The 16,611-nt window shown below is 41.1% G+C and overlaps 1 protein-coding gene across 5 annotated transcripts in view; it reads right to left on the bottom strand.

The window, feature by feature from the left end:
• The window catches only part of LOC133380134 (rho GTPase-activating protein 7-like), a 135,633-nt gene that overhangs the window by 41,259 nt on the left and 77,763 nt on the right, over positions 1 to 16,611 (bottom strand). For 2 of the 5 annotated variants that reach the window (XM_061616796.1, XM_061616797.1), the window contains exon 1: positions 956 to 1,381. The exons of 1 other annotated variant lie outside the window; for it this stretch is intronic. In XM_061616796.1, coding sequence (XP_061472780.1) covers positions 956 to 968 — 13 coding nt within the window. In that variant the 5' untranslated portion in view covers positions 969 to 1,381. Of the gene's footprint in view, positions 1 to 676; positions 924 to 955; positions 1,382 to 2,178; positions 2,256 to 16,611 lie in introns of those variants that run through there. 2 more of the 5 variants (XM_061616799.1, XM_061616798.1) reach the window with 2 other exon arrangements.

Here is a 16,611-nt window from a genome sequence, read left to right on the forward strand (position 1 = left end):
AGAAGTACAACAGTGGCAGATTTTATTATTATTATTTTGTTAAAGTAGAAAGCGCTCTCTCTCACACACACAGAGAGAGAGACACACACAGGCACTCAAAGGCTCATCTTCAGGAAAGGGTAACAGTGAAGAAACCAGCGCCTGCCAGCATCCCAACGTTACAAGCTGAATGGAATGCACGCCTCCCTCCACATCAATCTCTCTGCTGCATCAGCGCCCGTTTCCGAAGAAAGTGATCTCCAGAGACAGATCATATATTGCAACACTTTTAACTGACTAGGAGCCAGTGCGGTGTAGTGGTTAAGGTGCTGGACTACGACCTGAGACACCAGGGTTCGAATCCCCACACAGCCATGAAGCGCGCTGGGTGACCTTGGGCCAGTCATTGCCTCTCAGCCTCATGAAAACCCTATTCATAGGGTCGCCATAAGTCGGAATCGACTTGAAGGCAGTACATACATACATACATATTAACTGACTAGATCTCTCCTATAACACGCTTTACAGTCAAGGTGCTATCCAGTTACTGAAACTAGCCCCCCCCCAAAAAACGTGCGCGCAAACATGTTCCTTTCCTCAGCTTCGATCTCCCATGGCTTTTCCCTTCTAATAACCCAAGCAGAAAGCCACCGCCAAGCTCTGCACCTATCAGATACATGCCCCCGGCCACACATACATCCTCCTGGATTCTGGGAAAACGTCTCTTCCGTGGGCAAAAACCACTACAGCTTGAAGAACAGCAACATCCCGTCGTGTGCCACTTGTGGCTGCGCTCCTTCCATTTGGTCTCCACGACCTCCCGGGTTCCGTTTAAACTAGAGACAAACGCGTTTCCTTGCTCCACGCGCGACCAACCCTCGCAGGTCCCCGCGTCTCCACACCCAACGTGCGACGACTGCTTAGCCGGCAGAGCAATGCCCAGCCAGGGTCTCACGAGGCAGACGAAGACACTTACGCGTCAGGATCATCCTGCCTTGGTCCTCTGTTTAGAGCGCGGCGACGATGTTCTTGCCTCCTCACTTTCCAGCTAATCTTATCGGATCCCTCCGAAGACACACCCAGGGGCCTTCGTGCTGGGTGTGTGGGGAGTGGGACTGTCGTCCGTAAAGAACAAGCAAGAAAGAGCAAAGCGGCTGGCGCCTCCAGTGGGCTCGTGCACCGCCAAGTGCCCTGAAAGGGACAGAACCCGAACTGCCGCCCACGCTTCACGCTCGCCACATAAAGACTACCCGCTCGGCGGGGCCGCTGAGAGAATTAAGCCAGGCGCTTGCTCCCCCGACTCCACCCACCCCGCGGCTTTAGGGGGGGGGGGCGACAAAGCACCCAGGGAAGGAGACTGACTGGCTCAGGCCGCCAGATGCTGCCTCACCCTCTCAGATACCTGGCGACTCCTCTCCAAGTCCTGACAAAAGGACAAAAGGAGCAACAGGGTGGCCCGCGGACATAACAAATAGGCAAGGTCGCTGTTGTGGACGTGACAGACAACGACATGCCAGGAGGGTTTGGGCAGATTATCTATAGCATTGCTGGAAGGGTGGGGTGAGGAGGGGCAGGATTTAATTTTCTACATGTAAAGGGAACGAGGCCCCTTTCGGTTCCAAGTTTGGGAAATAAGCACTTTCCATAAGAATATAAGAAAGATCAGGCCACATTCTAGTCCAGCAACCGTTTCTCACAGTGGCTATCCAGATGCCTCTGGATCTGACTACCTGCTTTCACTTTTTAGGTTCGTAGTTGATGGCTGTCAGGACAAGTGTGCCAGCCAGAACATACAGCAGGGATGGAGGACCTGTGGCCCACCAGATATTAAGGCTCCAACTTTCAACAATCTCAGCCCACATGGCCAGCGCTCAGGAAAGATGGGAGTAGTTCGCCAACAACAATGGGAAACCAGAGGTTTCCCAGCTTAATGTAAAGCAACACAGACCATTATTGTATAGAGGAACAATATTTGTATGGGTTTAATGGTGCACCCTGGTATCCTCTACACTCCAGCAAGTGATTATTGGAGCACACTTGTCAGATTGTGTTGCAAGATACAGCAACGCTCTTGGCTTTTCATCTCTCAAGGCCACTTTGGAGCAGCAATCTTGCCATTAAGTGTGAAGTCAGCCACTAATGATCCCAGCTCCCCAACAACTGTTTTCATATATACAATAAATAAATAAATAGACATACCTCCCTCCCACTCCTTTTTCCTTGTGTCTCATATCTTTTTGATTGTGAGCCTGCTGTAGTACTGATTTTAGCCACCTGGTCCATCCTTTCACCTTTTTGTCTCCAGGTAACAAGGCAGAGCCTTGGAAAGACTTCTGCCTATGAACTTCAGTAGCCAGTTAGGAAAAAGTACTGACTAATGGTGGACCAATGGCTTACAACTTCTTTCCCTGCTGAATATCTCTAAGGAAAATGATTCCATAGCCTGTCTAGAAAGTATTAGCTATTCCAGAGATGTCACCAGTCAGCAGCTTGACTATAGTTCTGTGAAAGGTGGTGTGTAAATGTGTAGATTTGTTCCATTATCAGTACATGGACTGAATTTAGATTAGGAATTTATCCATTATCAAATCACCATAGTTTCAGAGCTCTTTTTATTACCCAAGAGAGTCTTTCTCAAATAGTTTCTTAAAACAAATTTACCAAGCACATATTTATCCTATTCTTCAATTAGGAAATAATTCACAAGAACAAGAGTCTTAAGGCACCTTAAAGACTTACATATTTATTATGGAGGAAGATTTAGTGGACTACAGTCCAATTCATCAGATGCATGAAATGTAGTCCTCAACTGCCAGTATTTTATACACATGGGAAAGGGGAGGGGTTGCAGTGAGTTTAGAGGGAAATTAAATGCAAATGGTACAAACATTTATTAAGGCTACAGTACCTATTAAACTAAGCAAAATAAAAACCAGATTAGCAAAGACAGGTTGGTACCCAGGAACAGTCTGCTACAGAACAAACCTAGAAGAGAAAGTGACCACCTGCCATCTATAAGTGCCAGCTAAAACTACTCCAGCATATCATCAGGAACCTACAGCCCATCCCGGACAATGACACTACCTTTTCACAGGCTGTAGGTGGCAGGCCAGTCCTCACTGACAGACAGCCCACTAACCTAAAACAGTTACCAGCAACAATAGTTTTCCACCCAATGAATAAGATGGACATAAAATGACATGTGAAAAGAGAGGTTAAAATAAGAAAATACACGTGTGTGTGTGTGTGTGTCCCTAGCACACCCACACCACAACACCCACATGTTGAAACGATCATTGCTTATCTAAAGTTTTAAAATATACTATTTGGGCATTCCAACAAAATGTTGAAAACGTAAATGCACTTCCATACAAGCCATCTCTATGAGTGTGCAAGACAGTGTTACACCAATTCTTCCATCCTATAACCCTTCAAAGATTTTAAGTGTGAGATATTCTCATTATTGTCTGTAAATACCAGTGTCCATGAAAACAAACTGAACAATAGTGCTTGTTATTTTTTTCTTTTTAGAGTATTGTTTAGCATTTTAATAATTGAATTTTTAAAAAATTCACCCAAATTCAAGCACAGTAAACTTGGATTTAAAAGTACAAAAACTCAAAATGGCCAAGGGCACACACCCTCAATGATCTCACTAGTTCTCCTACTGGATGTGTCATAATGGCTGTGAGGAAACTAGTTGCCTATAGCAAAGCGTTTCCATTAGCCACAACTGGAGGGGGAATGGGTTGATAATAATTATTATTATGAGGTACATAAAAACTAAAAATAACAAGAAATGTCAGTATGTGTTGTACAATTTAAAATATCTTCAACATATCCAAAAGCAGGCCTTTAAGGCATTGCTGAGTATCATCCCATCAATCCACCCCTTGTTCCTCTTTGCTGAAATGGCATTTGCTGGCATGCAAATTAATGCCCTCCGGCAAAGTGACAAACACTATGAATAGCATTGAATTCTATCTGAGATGTCATTAAAGTTGCAATGTTCACCAATACAGTTTCATGATTACTAACCTGTAGTTATTAACTGTATCAATACTACTCAGAAAACCTAAAAAATATCTTCATTGTAGGTGGGGTTTTTCCTCAAAAATTTTAAATGTAATTTGATATTAAGACCTTACATAGCTAGTTATACAACATTTATTGACACAACTAAGTGGAAGTTTCCTACCCCTTTATCAGAAGTTTCATGACCAGTACATACAATTAAAGATGTCTTTAAGCTTGCCATTGATGGCTAGCATGCACTAGCTGTTTGGCAGTTCTCCAGATGATTCTATTTACACCTATTGACAATTAATTGCTGAAGAGTGTTTTGCTTAATGCAGCTAGCTTCCCTGTGACCTGAGCTTTGAAAAACAAACTTTCAATATCGGTGAGCTGGCTTATGAATACAGAAACACATTTATGGTAAGTTTCTGCACTTCTAGCATAAAAAGCTGTCTCATAGAACAGAGGTCCAAAGATATTTTGCAGGTTTATGAAGGATGTTATGGGGCAAGATCAAGTATTACTCATTCTATATTATGTGAGGTGTGTTATTTTCCACCTACATTTTGCCTGGAGCTACACATGGGAAAAGGATTATTCTTGGTGTGTATGTGTTTGTATCATGACCTATTCCCATTAATGTCTCCTTCTGAATTCTGATCACAAAAATCCACTGGCACTTCAACCTTTTATAGTGAAAAAGTCACATTAGAGAAAGGTGCAAATTTTTTATTGGTTTTCCTGACTGATAATGTTCTGATGAAACTGGCAAACCAAGTACAACCTTTACGACTCTTTCATGTGTTATGTAGCAGCAACCTTATGTTTGCCACTGAGTGTGAACTCATTGAGTCACAAATACCAGATCCCCAGCAACTGTACATGTATGATAGACATGTGTATCCCATAAGGTGCCTTAACATAAGCCAATCTGCTAGCAAGATTGTATATTCACTAAGTGATTGCAACATCATGGGGTCAAGGTTAGAGACAGAAAGAATCACACAATCTAACATGGTGAAGGTGTGGGATGGTGAAGGTGTGGGAAGGCTGGTTCCTAATTACAGAAAGGCTGGGGATGAAAATAATGCTTTTTCCCAGTGCTTCCTTAGGCTCAAACATGGTGGCCTTTTCCACACAAAACTTTGATGGCTTTAAAAGAGAATTAGACTTATTTGCTGAGGATATCAATGACTACTAGCCACGATGGCTTTGTTCTGTTTCACTGTTGGAGGCAGTAAGTCTCTGAATATCAGTTGCTGCAAATTACAATTAGAGAAAGTGCTATAGCACTCAAGTCCCGCTTGCAAGCTTCCCGTAGGCATCTGGTTGGCCACTGTGAGAGCAGGTTGCTGTGTTAGATAGGCCTTTGGTCTGATCTGATAGGGCCCTTCATGATGATGATGTCATCATCTTCTTCTTCTTAACATTTTAATGGTTAGCATGCACTATCCATTATTTCTACTCTGTTGCCATTTATTTTATTTATTATACCGCGATTTACATATTCACACTATAGTGGTGGTTTTATGTTTTACAACATAAACCACTTTTGACTCCACTAGTTTAGAAAGGCAACATATAAACTGTGGGATAAAGAAATCTGTAAAATGTTCACAGATATGCAATAGTTCAAGGCGCGTGAGCTGTTAACAGCATATATGGAATGAATCATGTAGAAGTCCAAAGCTATCTCATTCCTGCAAGGAAGATGCCTAAACACAAAGTTAATGGAGTGAGGGGTTGGAGGGAAGAGAAACTCATGGATTACCAGTATTACTTCAAGTTCAAGCTCTCATTGTGTTGTACTCAGGTGTCCTAATTTAACTGTCTGGCTAGGATAGAGGAGATACTTTATTTTGCTTATATGAATTTAGTCTAGACAAAAATAGTTTGTGGTTTTATCAGTAGCAAACTTCAGTGTTTAGGATTGCTCAACTGTGAGCATGTATATCAAAGATTTCCTAATGTTCATTGTTGTAAGAGCAGTTGTGTTGCTTAAAAAAATCACAATTAGAATCCAAAAATGTTTCTTTAGCTGAGCTTTTACTAGCAAAATCCCTACAAAGTGGTGGAAAAGCATGCAGAATAGCTAGTCTGGATATCTCTCACTTTTATGAATCATCCTTTGCATTCAAGTCTATTTAATGGTAGTTGTTAACCCAAGAGTAGGCAAAATGGTGCCCTCCAGATGCTGTGAATTACAACTCCCATAATCTCTGATCACTGGTCATGCTGACTGGGTTGATGGAAGTTATAGTCCACAACATCTGGTGGGCAGTTTGTTGACTACCCCTGCATTAGTCCCCTTCACACAATGTGAAGAATGAGCAGGGGTAGACTGTTCCTTGCCTATATTCATTCAGTAGAAGGGCTTGGTGTTTTTTGGTTTTTTTAAAGAATGAGCTTTGTTCATATGACTTTTTTCTTGTGATCAAGAAACCTCCTCCCATCCCCAGCTGTACACTTGTAGCATAAGAACAATGGAAGCGCCTCACACACCTGGTCAGATTATTTGTTCATCTAATCAGTATTGACTACTCTGGTGGGCAGGGTCTAGACAGGGCTCCTTCATGGAGGATTAAACCTTGCACCTACTGTATGCAATGCAAGTTTTCTACTGCTGGCCTATAGTCTCTTTGCAATGTAGGCTCTACGAATGAATCTGTGTAGGTTGGGACAGGTCTCTGCCTTCCTATCCTGCATATTACCATTCCTTAGTGTGAGGTTAGGTGCATTAGGCATGCAAATAGCTCTGAGATGAGGGAGGCTATCATGGTTGATGGCAATCCACAGAAACTCAAATGGTTTCCAAAAGCAGGGGGTGACGAGAGCAGGAATATTCAATTATACAATACCTGGGGTGAGGTTCGTTTGTAGTCTCTTCTCAAGCAAACAGTGTTGCGGGTTCCCCAGAATTAATTCACTTCCCTGCAGTTGTTCAACAGTACTTCAGCTTTCACAGATATAGTAATTCAAAAGAAGAAGGCAAAAATGGATACATGAGGGACCCTGTTATGTGATGTTTGGAACCAAGTGGGGGTGCTTCCTGCTGGGGCCTTAATATCAGATATCACAAACAGGCTGTCTGCAACTTTTTTTTAAAGCTACTGGATTTTCTACAGAAAACATAAATCAGGATTAAATGGGGAAAATATGGGCTGGCATTTTTATGCGAGTGATGCCCTCTGGGTGCTGTGAAAAACATGCATGCATGAGAAGCACAGATCTTAAAACAAAACAAAAAAACTGAAAGAATCCTGTGTTGGTTGTTGTAAGATAAACTTTTGAGTGAAATAAATTCTTCCTTAGTTTGGAATGGTTTCTTAGCTGCAACATGAAAGTGTAACAACTGATCCAATAAAAAGTATCAACTGGAAAGTAGAAAAGATCCAATGAAAAGGCATCCATTTTGGATATAAATCTGATCAATGTTCACCAGCATAGCGTGAGTTAATAATGCCATACATTTTTTAGTCAGTGACAGTCATTTAGTGGTTAGTCACATAGCATATTTTACCAGTTGTCTCTTTAGGAGTATACTTAACAGAAATAAACCTATCTACAAAACAGGTGCAAGTGTTCCCCCCTTCACATTCGTTTTTTTAACTGCATTTGGATCAGAATAAAAATGTGATGTGGTAAAAACGCATAAATGTGATTTAAACTCATCACTGTATCTTAATTTTTTATATATATAACATGCCAATTATATTTGAGATCATATTGAATGTAAAGTTGGATTTGGTAAATATGTATAAAATTGTGTCCAGTAAATAGATTCCTTCTGATAAAAATAGGGATGGAAATGCACATGCACACAGAGCAACTCCATAACTCAGGTGATAGCTTTGTAAGTCTGTGCTCACATCACATATAGTAAAGCCTCAAGCAACAGTTCCCAAATTTATCTGATCCATTCAGCATCCAGATTAGTCTACCTTCTACATTTCCCCTTCATTTTGCTTTCCAAAGCTCATGAGTCACAGCACAGTGCTACCTGGAAGTCATGTACACCAGGAAGGGGCAAGTAGAAAAGCCTTTAAAAAGGCTTGTCACAGCCATTAATAGTCATAAAAAAAGAGAAAGATAACATGTTAGCTAAACTGTGATTTCCCCAAGGGAGTGAAATTGAATACATACTTCTTGAACTTGCTAAGACAGCCTTTCCCAACTGGTGTGTCTCCAGTTGTTGTTGGACTACAATTCCCATCTTTCCTGACCTTTGGCAATGCTGGCTGAGGCTGATGGGAGTTGTGGTCCAACAACATCTGGAGGCACACTGGTTGGGAAAGGCTGTGCTAAGACAAGACAGAGGAACATAGGGAAAACCTAAGGTAAAGAGTTAACACATGCTTAGTTAACACAGCCTAATAATTAGAAGTTTGCTAATTTCACAGATCTTGCTAAGCTGACTCAAAATCAAAAACAAAATAAGTGAACACTGTAACTTGCTGTTCATATAATTGTTTAATATAAACTAATAGAGTTGGAAAGTTAATAGTTAATTTCTAAAACTTTCAACTACTTAGTATTTCAGATCCTGTACAGTTTAGTGATAAAGCTGGGATTAATTTCAACCTAGCTCTTAAACTGTCCATCCTAGTTATATGCTAAAGTAATATAGATGCAATGGGATATAAAAATGCAGTATTATACTAGTTTAGGGATTCTCCACGATATACAGCATATCTCCAGATTGAAAGCAAGTTTGCGGACAAATATACCCTATTTGAGTAAGAAGAATCCTGCAAGTCATCTCAAAGCAGCTCATTTTAAACAAAATTACCAAACTATTTAAAGATCATAAAATAATATTTTCAGTCTTAAGTAGGACAAATGGGGGTAGCCCTAACTGCCACATGTCCTACTGCTGACACAATCAAACTTGAACTCCACCTCCAGATTTTTTTTGAAAAATAATGTACACTCCTTCCCTTAAATCAGATTTTGGCTTATTGTCTCTTCCCCAAGGGACAAAGTTGGGTTACCTACCTTGCTTCAAAGTCTATTTAAAAAGATCAGACTAGGGACTAGGTTGAAGGAAAATGCTTAGAGCAGCAGGCTTCTCTCACAACACATGCATTAATTAGATCACCTAACAGAAGCCCCATGTGTAAAGCTGTACTCATAGAGGGCTCTTTGCACACGGTGAGGAACTCTACCTTTAGGTGTTCTGATGTGTATGTTGAGGACAGAGCCTACCACCACCATCTCTCCCCACCTCTTCTACATGTTCAGTCTACTCAGGCTGTAAACACACTAATCACCTACCCCTAAGTGTTTCCATCAGCCACACACGGAGAGGAAAAAGATTGATCTGCTGATCAGTTGTGAAATCTCTTTGAAGCTGACTTTATTTTTTAAAATGCACTCAAGCTGATCCCACCACGTTTTACAGTAAAAAGAGGTGAGGTTTGACTAGTGTCATGTGCCCCCGTTTTCAGAAGAGAGGTGTGGAGACGCACGGGGAGTGGCAGAATAGTGAGTGTGTTTGTATGCTCAAATTCAACACCTGAAAAGAGCTTGTAAGATTTGTAGCAGGATGTGTGAATCCATCAACTCACTGAAAAAGGACAGTGTCTGTGATTATGGTTCACTCACCTATACATGTCACCACTTGATGCTGCAGTCATTAACTGATGGACATGTATGTGTAAGCCCTAGGAATCCTTGCTCAACCACTTGTGACACAATCTTTCAGAGCAAGCAGCTGGGTTCCTCTTGAAACCAAATCCGTGTGTGTGTGTATGTGTGTGTGTTTTAAATGGTATAAAATGAAAGCAATGTATTCATTAATGTGGCCTGGAAGTGTTTCAAGTGGCGACATATGAGAATGTGGACAGACTGTTCTTCGGGGAAAATGTGTTCTAAACTATATGTTCACTTGCCTTTGCCCATCTTGGCTGGTTTCTTGATATCTGAAAGAGGCTGGCTAGGGTAGTCCAGGCAGTGACAAATGACAGCACAAATCCAGGGACTTCTCAAAGAGACTGATTATCTGGTTTCATATCAGCCTGGGTTGCAGTTCCCAGTTTCTATAGATTCTGCATTGGTATATTTTAACAGGATTTGTTGTTGTTATGTGCCTTCAAGCCGATTATGACTTATGGTGACCCTATGAATCAGAAAAAGACATAAGGGCATACTTCTCATCCTTACAGTTAAGGATAATATAATTTAGGGTAATCTAAGTGTGCATAAACAGAAACTGCAGTTTGGAAAAGACTGTGAAAGGCCCTGTGAAATAGGGTGCTTCCTGAAGGCAGCATGAAGTACAGTGACAGTAGGAGTGTTTGCATGTTACAGTCAATGAGTGTACAATCCGTGTATACAAACACTTGAGCTGAACAAATCAGTAAGGGTATATTCTTTCACTCAAATGCCTGTACACACGCAGAGACAGCTTGTACCTGTGTTTAGTGTGAAAGGTTAGCAAGCCGAATAAAAAACAGGTACAGTGTGGAGAGTCCAGCACATTCATATTGTTGCGCGCCTCCCCCAATCTCCGAGCGGTGAGATTTTGGGTACCCCTGCGCTCCTCCAGGGTTTGGTTTCCTTTGGGAAGAAGGTCAGCAGAGACTGTGGTGTCTTTATCAAATATTGTTTATTTATTTACACACATTCCAACCTGAGCTTAAGATGGAGGGGGTTCAATGCATCAGCAGTCCAATATCCAGCTCTTCCATCTGGGTTGCAGGAGGCACCCCAAACACCATGGTGCAGAGAGCCAGTCTCTCTGCCTGCCTTCCATCTCCAGGAAATCTCTAGACACCACTAAAAACTACAAGCACAACTTCTGCTGTCTGCCAGGAGTGGGGGGGGGAGAGGCTCTCCTGCAGAGTTTAAATGACAAAAGGTGTCTTCCTGGCCCATTCACCGTTGCTGGGCAACTGATAGGCCCATTATCTTACCTGGCCACTCTGTTTGGTTAACAGAAGACTCATTTGACCAGCAGAAAGTTCCTCATTCCAAGGCACAGGATTCCAAATCAGAGGCTGGAAAGGGGACCCACAGGAATCATCCATCCCAAACCCCATGCTCATAACAATATTGTTAATACTATCCAGATAATGTACAGTGGGTCTCTTAAGAATGTATGAAGGGATTCATTCATGCAATTGTGTCTCACTGAGGGATTAGTGGCTTAACACCCCTCCACTTGAGAAATGGAGAGTCACATCTTCATAAATTTCTGTGGGCTTTGCCTCTCACCAACTTACACTGTTGAGTTTGTTTTTTCATTGAGGGCTAATTGCCAGATCCTGGGAGATGCTTGGGTGGGGGTAGGGGAGAATAGCCATTTCTATTTAGCATTTAAAAATATTAATAATAATACTGAGGTCTTGTGAAAAGGTGATAATTAGCTAAACCAATCTAAACCAGTAAGGGTGGATGGCAATATTTTAAAAAATGGCTCCTATAACAGCACAACCACACATTCTCTCCACAAAACCAAAAACCACAGCAGCAATGAAATCCTGACATTTTCTTATGCAAGACCTCTGTATTATTATTTTTTAAAATTCTGATGTATGTCCTGCAGTTACAGTCTCTGAAGTAATTGCCCATATGTACTGTGTGGAGATGTTGAGGAAGAAAACCTCATTTGAACTGGGTTTTGAAATTGGGACATGTCTTCAACGAGCACCAACTGGCAATAACAGGCACAGTCATATTGTCTGGATTACCAGAAACCAAACTGTTAGGTTGTGCTGCTTTAAGCTGTGCTCCTATGCTCAACCTGTAAATTTAGTAAACAAACTCAAATATTGCCAAATGCTCTAAGTCTCCAGTGATCACTCCCAATAAGAAACCAAATTCAACACTCAGAGAAGTGAGGTGAGAATAAATAATATTATTTATTGCACACTGGATATCCCAAGGGCACTATGGAGCCATGTTTGTCAGGGAACATACATATTTTAAATTAAGACCAGATCACCAACATTTGGAAGAACTGGTTCTTCCTCATCTTTCACTTCCAAAAAGTTACAGGTATGTCCCTAGAATGAATCATTCTTCTTTCCCTTAATCTTTTCTTTTTTAAAAATGATAATTGTCCCTAACTCTAATATCCTATACTGAGAGAGAAAGAAAACTGTAAACAGACTCCAGAAAACTACTTCAGTGATTCAAGATCAGCACTGTTCTAATAAATGGAATCATTTGGAGCCAGCCCCCTCCCACCCACCACATATTTGAACTCTGATGCTATTAAAGTATTTCCTATGTAATTGTGCTACCTCCAGAAATCCTGCTTGTTCTCCGTTATCATTAATATGCAAGGGAGGTGTTTGAGCCCTTGTTGTCGACACAACGCAAACTTTATTTCAGTGACCTCGCCTGCCATTAATTTGTCAAGTATTAATGCGTTTTTAAAACTGCATGTAGAATTATTTTATGTGCTTTTCCGACAACTCCACTTGTAAATATATAATTTCTGGATTAGCGTTAGATGCATCTATTTCATGCTGTTCAGCTCTCAACAAGGCATCTATACCATAGTGTATTTTAATATTCTGTTTTACTCTTTGTCCTGTAAGCCTGTAGAGAACATGTGTTGATGACCAGACATAAAAATCCAGTAATAAATAAAATATTAAACAGGGAGGGTTCATCAGAACATTGGTCTTTGCCTTGTTACATATCCCAACAGAACACACATTATGCAAGAACACAGCATCATCCCTCACCGCCCACATTACTGCCTAAGGGGCATTCTCAGCAGCCTCTGGAACATGCCATCCTAGGGAGAGCCTGATCTAGGCTGTGATAACTTTTCCACTGCATTACAGCAGGAGACATTTAGGAGCTATACAGGCCTACTGCACCTTTTAAAATTCTTCAATGGTTTTGGGACATTTAGCTGAGGTAAGACAACTAACAAGTAAATTATTCTTGCCAGTATGTTTCAAGGGAAGTATTGAACATTACATTTTAAAAAATGTTTCAGTTGATACAGGGATAAGGAAAATAATGTACTATGTATGTACTAATGTACTAACATAATGACAAAGTGATGGTCCAGAAGAACCCATTTGTGGCCAAAAAGCATTTATATGGCTATGTTCTTCCTCCATTGTTAGAGGCAGTATACCTGAATGTCAGTTGTCTGGAATCACAAGTGGGGACAGCGCTGTTGCCTTTAGGTCCTGCTTTTGGGTTTCCCTTAGACATCTGCTTGGCCACTGTGAGAACAGGGTGCTGGACTAGATAGGCCTTTGGTTGGATCCAACAGGGATCTTCTTATGTACTTATATCTGGCCTGCTATGGCCCCACCACATTTTAAACAAGTTATATTTTAAGTGAAAAGCCCACAGTCTTATGACTAAGGAAAATTAAGTGATTTTAAATAGCTGTATGAGACAATTAATCCAGATTTATAGACAATGCTCTAGGTTGGACATGTGCTCCTTACTTATTTAATGCCTGTCCACCCATGAAAGGGCTAAACTGTGGACCATTTTCAGAGAAATAGGTCAATAAAGACCTGTGTTTCAAGCTCAGTAATTGATATCCAATTCTCCCATAGCCAGGTAATCATTCATTCATTCATTCATTCATTCATTTCCCGCCCTTCCTCCCAGTAGGAGCCCAGGTGGGCAAACAAAAGCACTAAAAACATTCTAAAACATCATAAAACATCTCTACTTAAAAGGCTTGTTGAAAGAGGAAGGTCTTCAGGAGATGCTGTCAGCATGTGGGGTGACATTCAAAGTCATATGCTATTGCTGCAGCTGCCCCACACTACAACCACTATGCTTATTTAAGACTAGGACCAGCCCAGAGAGGCAAACTAGGCAACTGCAAAGGTACCAGAAATCCAGGGGCACTTGCTTTAGGTGTATACATTTCCTTGACAAGAGTCTGGCTAGATACACTTTTGGAGAAGGTGCATGTATGTAGTTTGTCTACTGGATGACATCTCCTGCAGTCCCAGGGACACAATCAATATTTATGAAACACATATACCACCAAATGGTTTCCAAAGCCATTTACAACAAGAAAAATAAAATTGACATAAAAATCACTCATACACAGGGCTTATCCACATGGGAGCATTTCTTCATAGCAAATACACTGCTTTTACCGTCGTAATAGATTTGCAAGGTCCACCCTTCATGCCCAATGGTAGCTTCAAATTGTTTTCCATTCACACAAGTAGGTGTTCCTCTGGGAAGGATTAGTGTTGCTGTTTCCTTGTGGCCCTGCCCTCTAATTTTAATTTCTACTCCCTCCAGTTGCTCAGTTACCATGCAGGTGCAAATATTTTTGACCTGCACAGTATTTCCACTCCTTCCTGCCCGCACCACTTCCTGAAGTTTGGCGGTTGAAAAGAAGTGGGGTCATCTCCCCCCCTTTCTCCGCTGCCCCTTGCTTTTTCTGAATTATTTTTTCCCTGCTGGAAAAACAAATATATCACTATTTTAAATACCAATATTGATATTTTCTCAAAATCTCAATCTCAATATTGATAGTTTCTTTAAAATATTGATATTAATGTAGATATATTTGAGGTGGCTTTTTAAAAAATCCACTTAGATTTTTTAGGGGGGAAAATCAGAAACCAGGCACAGAGAGATGTTACTTCAAAATTCTCTCCACAAAGATTGAGAATATAAGAAAGAATGATAAAATCCAGTGGCAATTCCCATTGCTTGTTACAAGCAGTGAAGGAAATTTACTAGGGGAGAAAGAAAGGAAAGAAGGGAGGGCAGCAGCAAACTGTGAAGGGGGGAGGACAGAACAGTTGGAACTTGCTGGATAAACCACCGGAAAAAAAATGGAATTCATGGGAGTGTTAGTTGGTAGAGAAATGGGAGTAGCTGAAAGTGATGATTCACCCACCCACTAAAAACCATTGAAGCAAATCATCTTCAAGGACATGTGCAGCAGAGTGGAGCCGTATTGTTCTAAACTTTTGGTATTATCAGCGGATTGGGTTAGTACAGATTTACAGGGGGGAAACTCTGTGATAGCTTGTTTGCCAGTAACACCATGTGAACCACACAAATTAAAAAGAGATGTGAGTAGCATGTGAGTAGCTCAGTGGTGGCCCCCGAACTATGGAACAGTCTCCCTGAGGAAGTACGCCTGGCGCCGACTCTGCTCTCCTTCCGGTCCAGGTCAAAACCTTCCTATTCTCTGAAGCATTTTAAGTTACACTGATTTAATTTTAAAAATGTTTATTGTATTGGATTGTTGATTGTATTTTAGTATTATTTTGTTATTCATTGTATTTTTATGCTATTTTATGTTCACCACCCAGAGAGCTATTGCTAGTCGGGCGGTATATAAATTTAATAAATAATAATAATAATAATAATAATAATAATAATAGCATCAAACACACACTAAATCACCGTGTAGATGAGCCCACAGGATGACCAGCAATAAAAACAACAGACTTCACTTAAAACAAAAACATTAAAAGCCTGGAAAAACAAAAAGGCATTGAAATGTTAACAAGGTGCCAGATGAGCCTCTATGGGGAGGAATTTCATCAATGGGAAATGACTACTGGAAAGACTCTCTCTGGTCACCACCTGCCTTACTTCAGATGGTGGGGACACCCAGAGGTAAACCTCCATCAATGATCTCAAGCTGACATAGAAACAAGGTTAATTCAGCTACCTAAATCTGAGGCTGTGCGCAGGTTTAAAAGTTAAACATCAACACTTTTGGATTTATTTATAAAAGTATATACTTCCTTATTATAAAATATCAGAGCGGTTATTATTATTATTATTATTATTAACTTCCCTCACAAAGCAACCCAAAGCAACTTACAACAATAAAACATTAAAACAATTATAGCAAACAAACCCATAAAAAACAATAAGGACAACATAACAACCTGAAAACCCATCAGTACAGATAAAGACAGGCCTTGCAAGAATTGCCACATTAAATGAGGCTACTGATACCTGAAGCCCTTCAAATTAAGGGCCAAACGCCCTGGTAAAAAGGAACATTTTTCCCTGGTGCCTAAAAATAGATAATGATGGCACCAGGTGAGCCTCCCTGGAGCGAGCATTCCACAAGTGGGGAACTACCAGTAAAAAGGCCTGTTCTCATGTTGCTATCCTCCGTACCTCCCTTAGAGAAGGCACATGGAGAAGGGCCTCAGATGAAGAATGCAGGGTCCAGGTTGGTTCCTGTGGGGAGAGGTGGTCCTTGAGGTATTGGTGTCCTGAGCCGCAAAAAGTTTTGTAGGTCAAAACCAGCACTTTGAATTGAGCCCAGAAACTAATTGATAGCCAGTGCAATTGTGCCAGAATTGGTATTATATGTTCTGACCAACCTGCCCTGGTCACCAATCTGGCTGCTGAATTCTGCACCAGCTGCAGTTTCCAAACAGTCTTCAAAGGCAGGCCCATGCATAATGCTTTGCAGTAATCAAATCTAGAGATTCCAGAGCGTAGACAACTGTAGTTAGGCTGTTCCTGTCCAGATGGGGGCACAGCTGGGCTGCCAGTCAAAGCTGATGAAAGGCGCTGTGTGCCACCAAAGCCATTTGAGCCTCAAGTGACAGTGATGGATCCAGAAGTATCTCAATATATACTTGCTCTTGCTCCTTCAGAGGGAGTGCAACCACGTCCAGAACAGGC

Source organism: Rhineura floridana, chromosome 3, assembly GCF_030035675.1.
Source record: "Rhineura floridana isolate rRhiFlo1 chromosome 3, rRhiFlo1.hap2, whole genome shotgun sequence".
Taxonomy (NCBI): domain Eukaryota; kingdom Metazoa; phylum Chordata; class Lepidosauria; order Squamata; family Rhineuridae; genus Rhineura; species Rhineura floridana.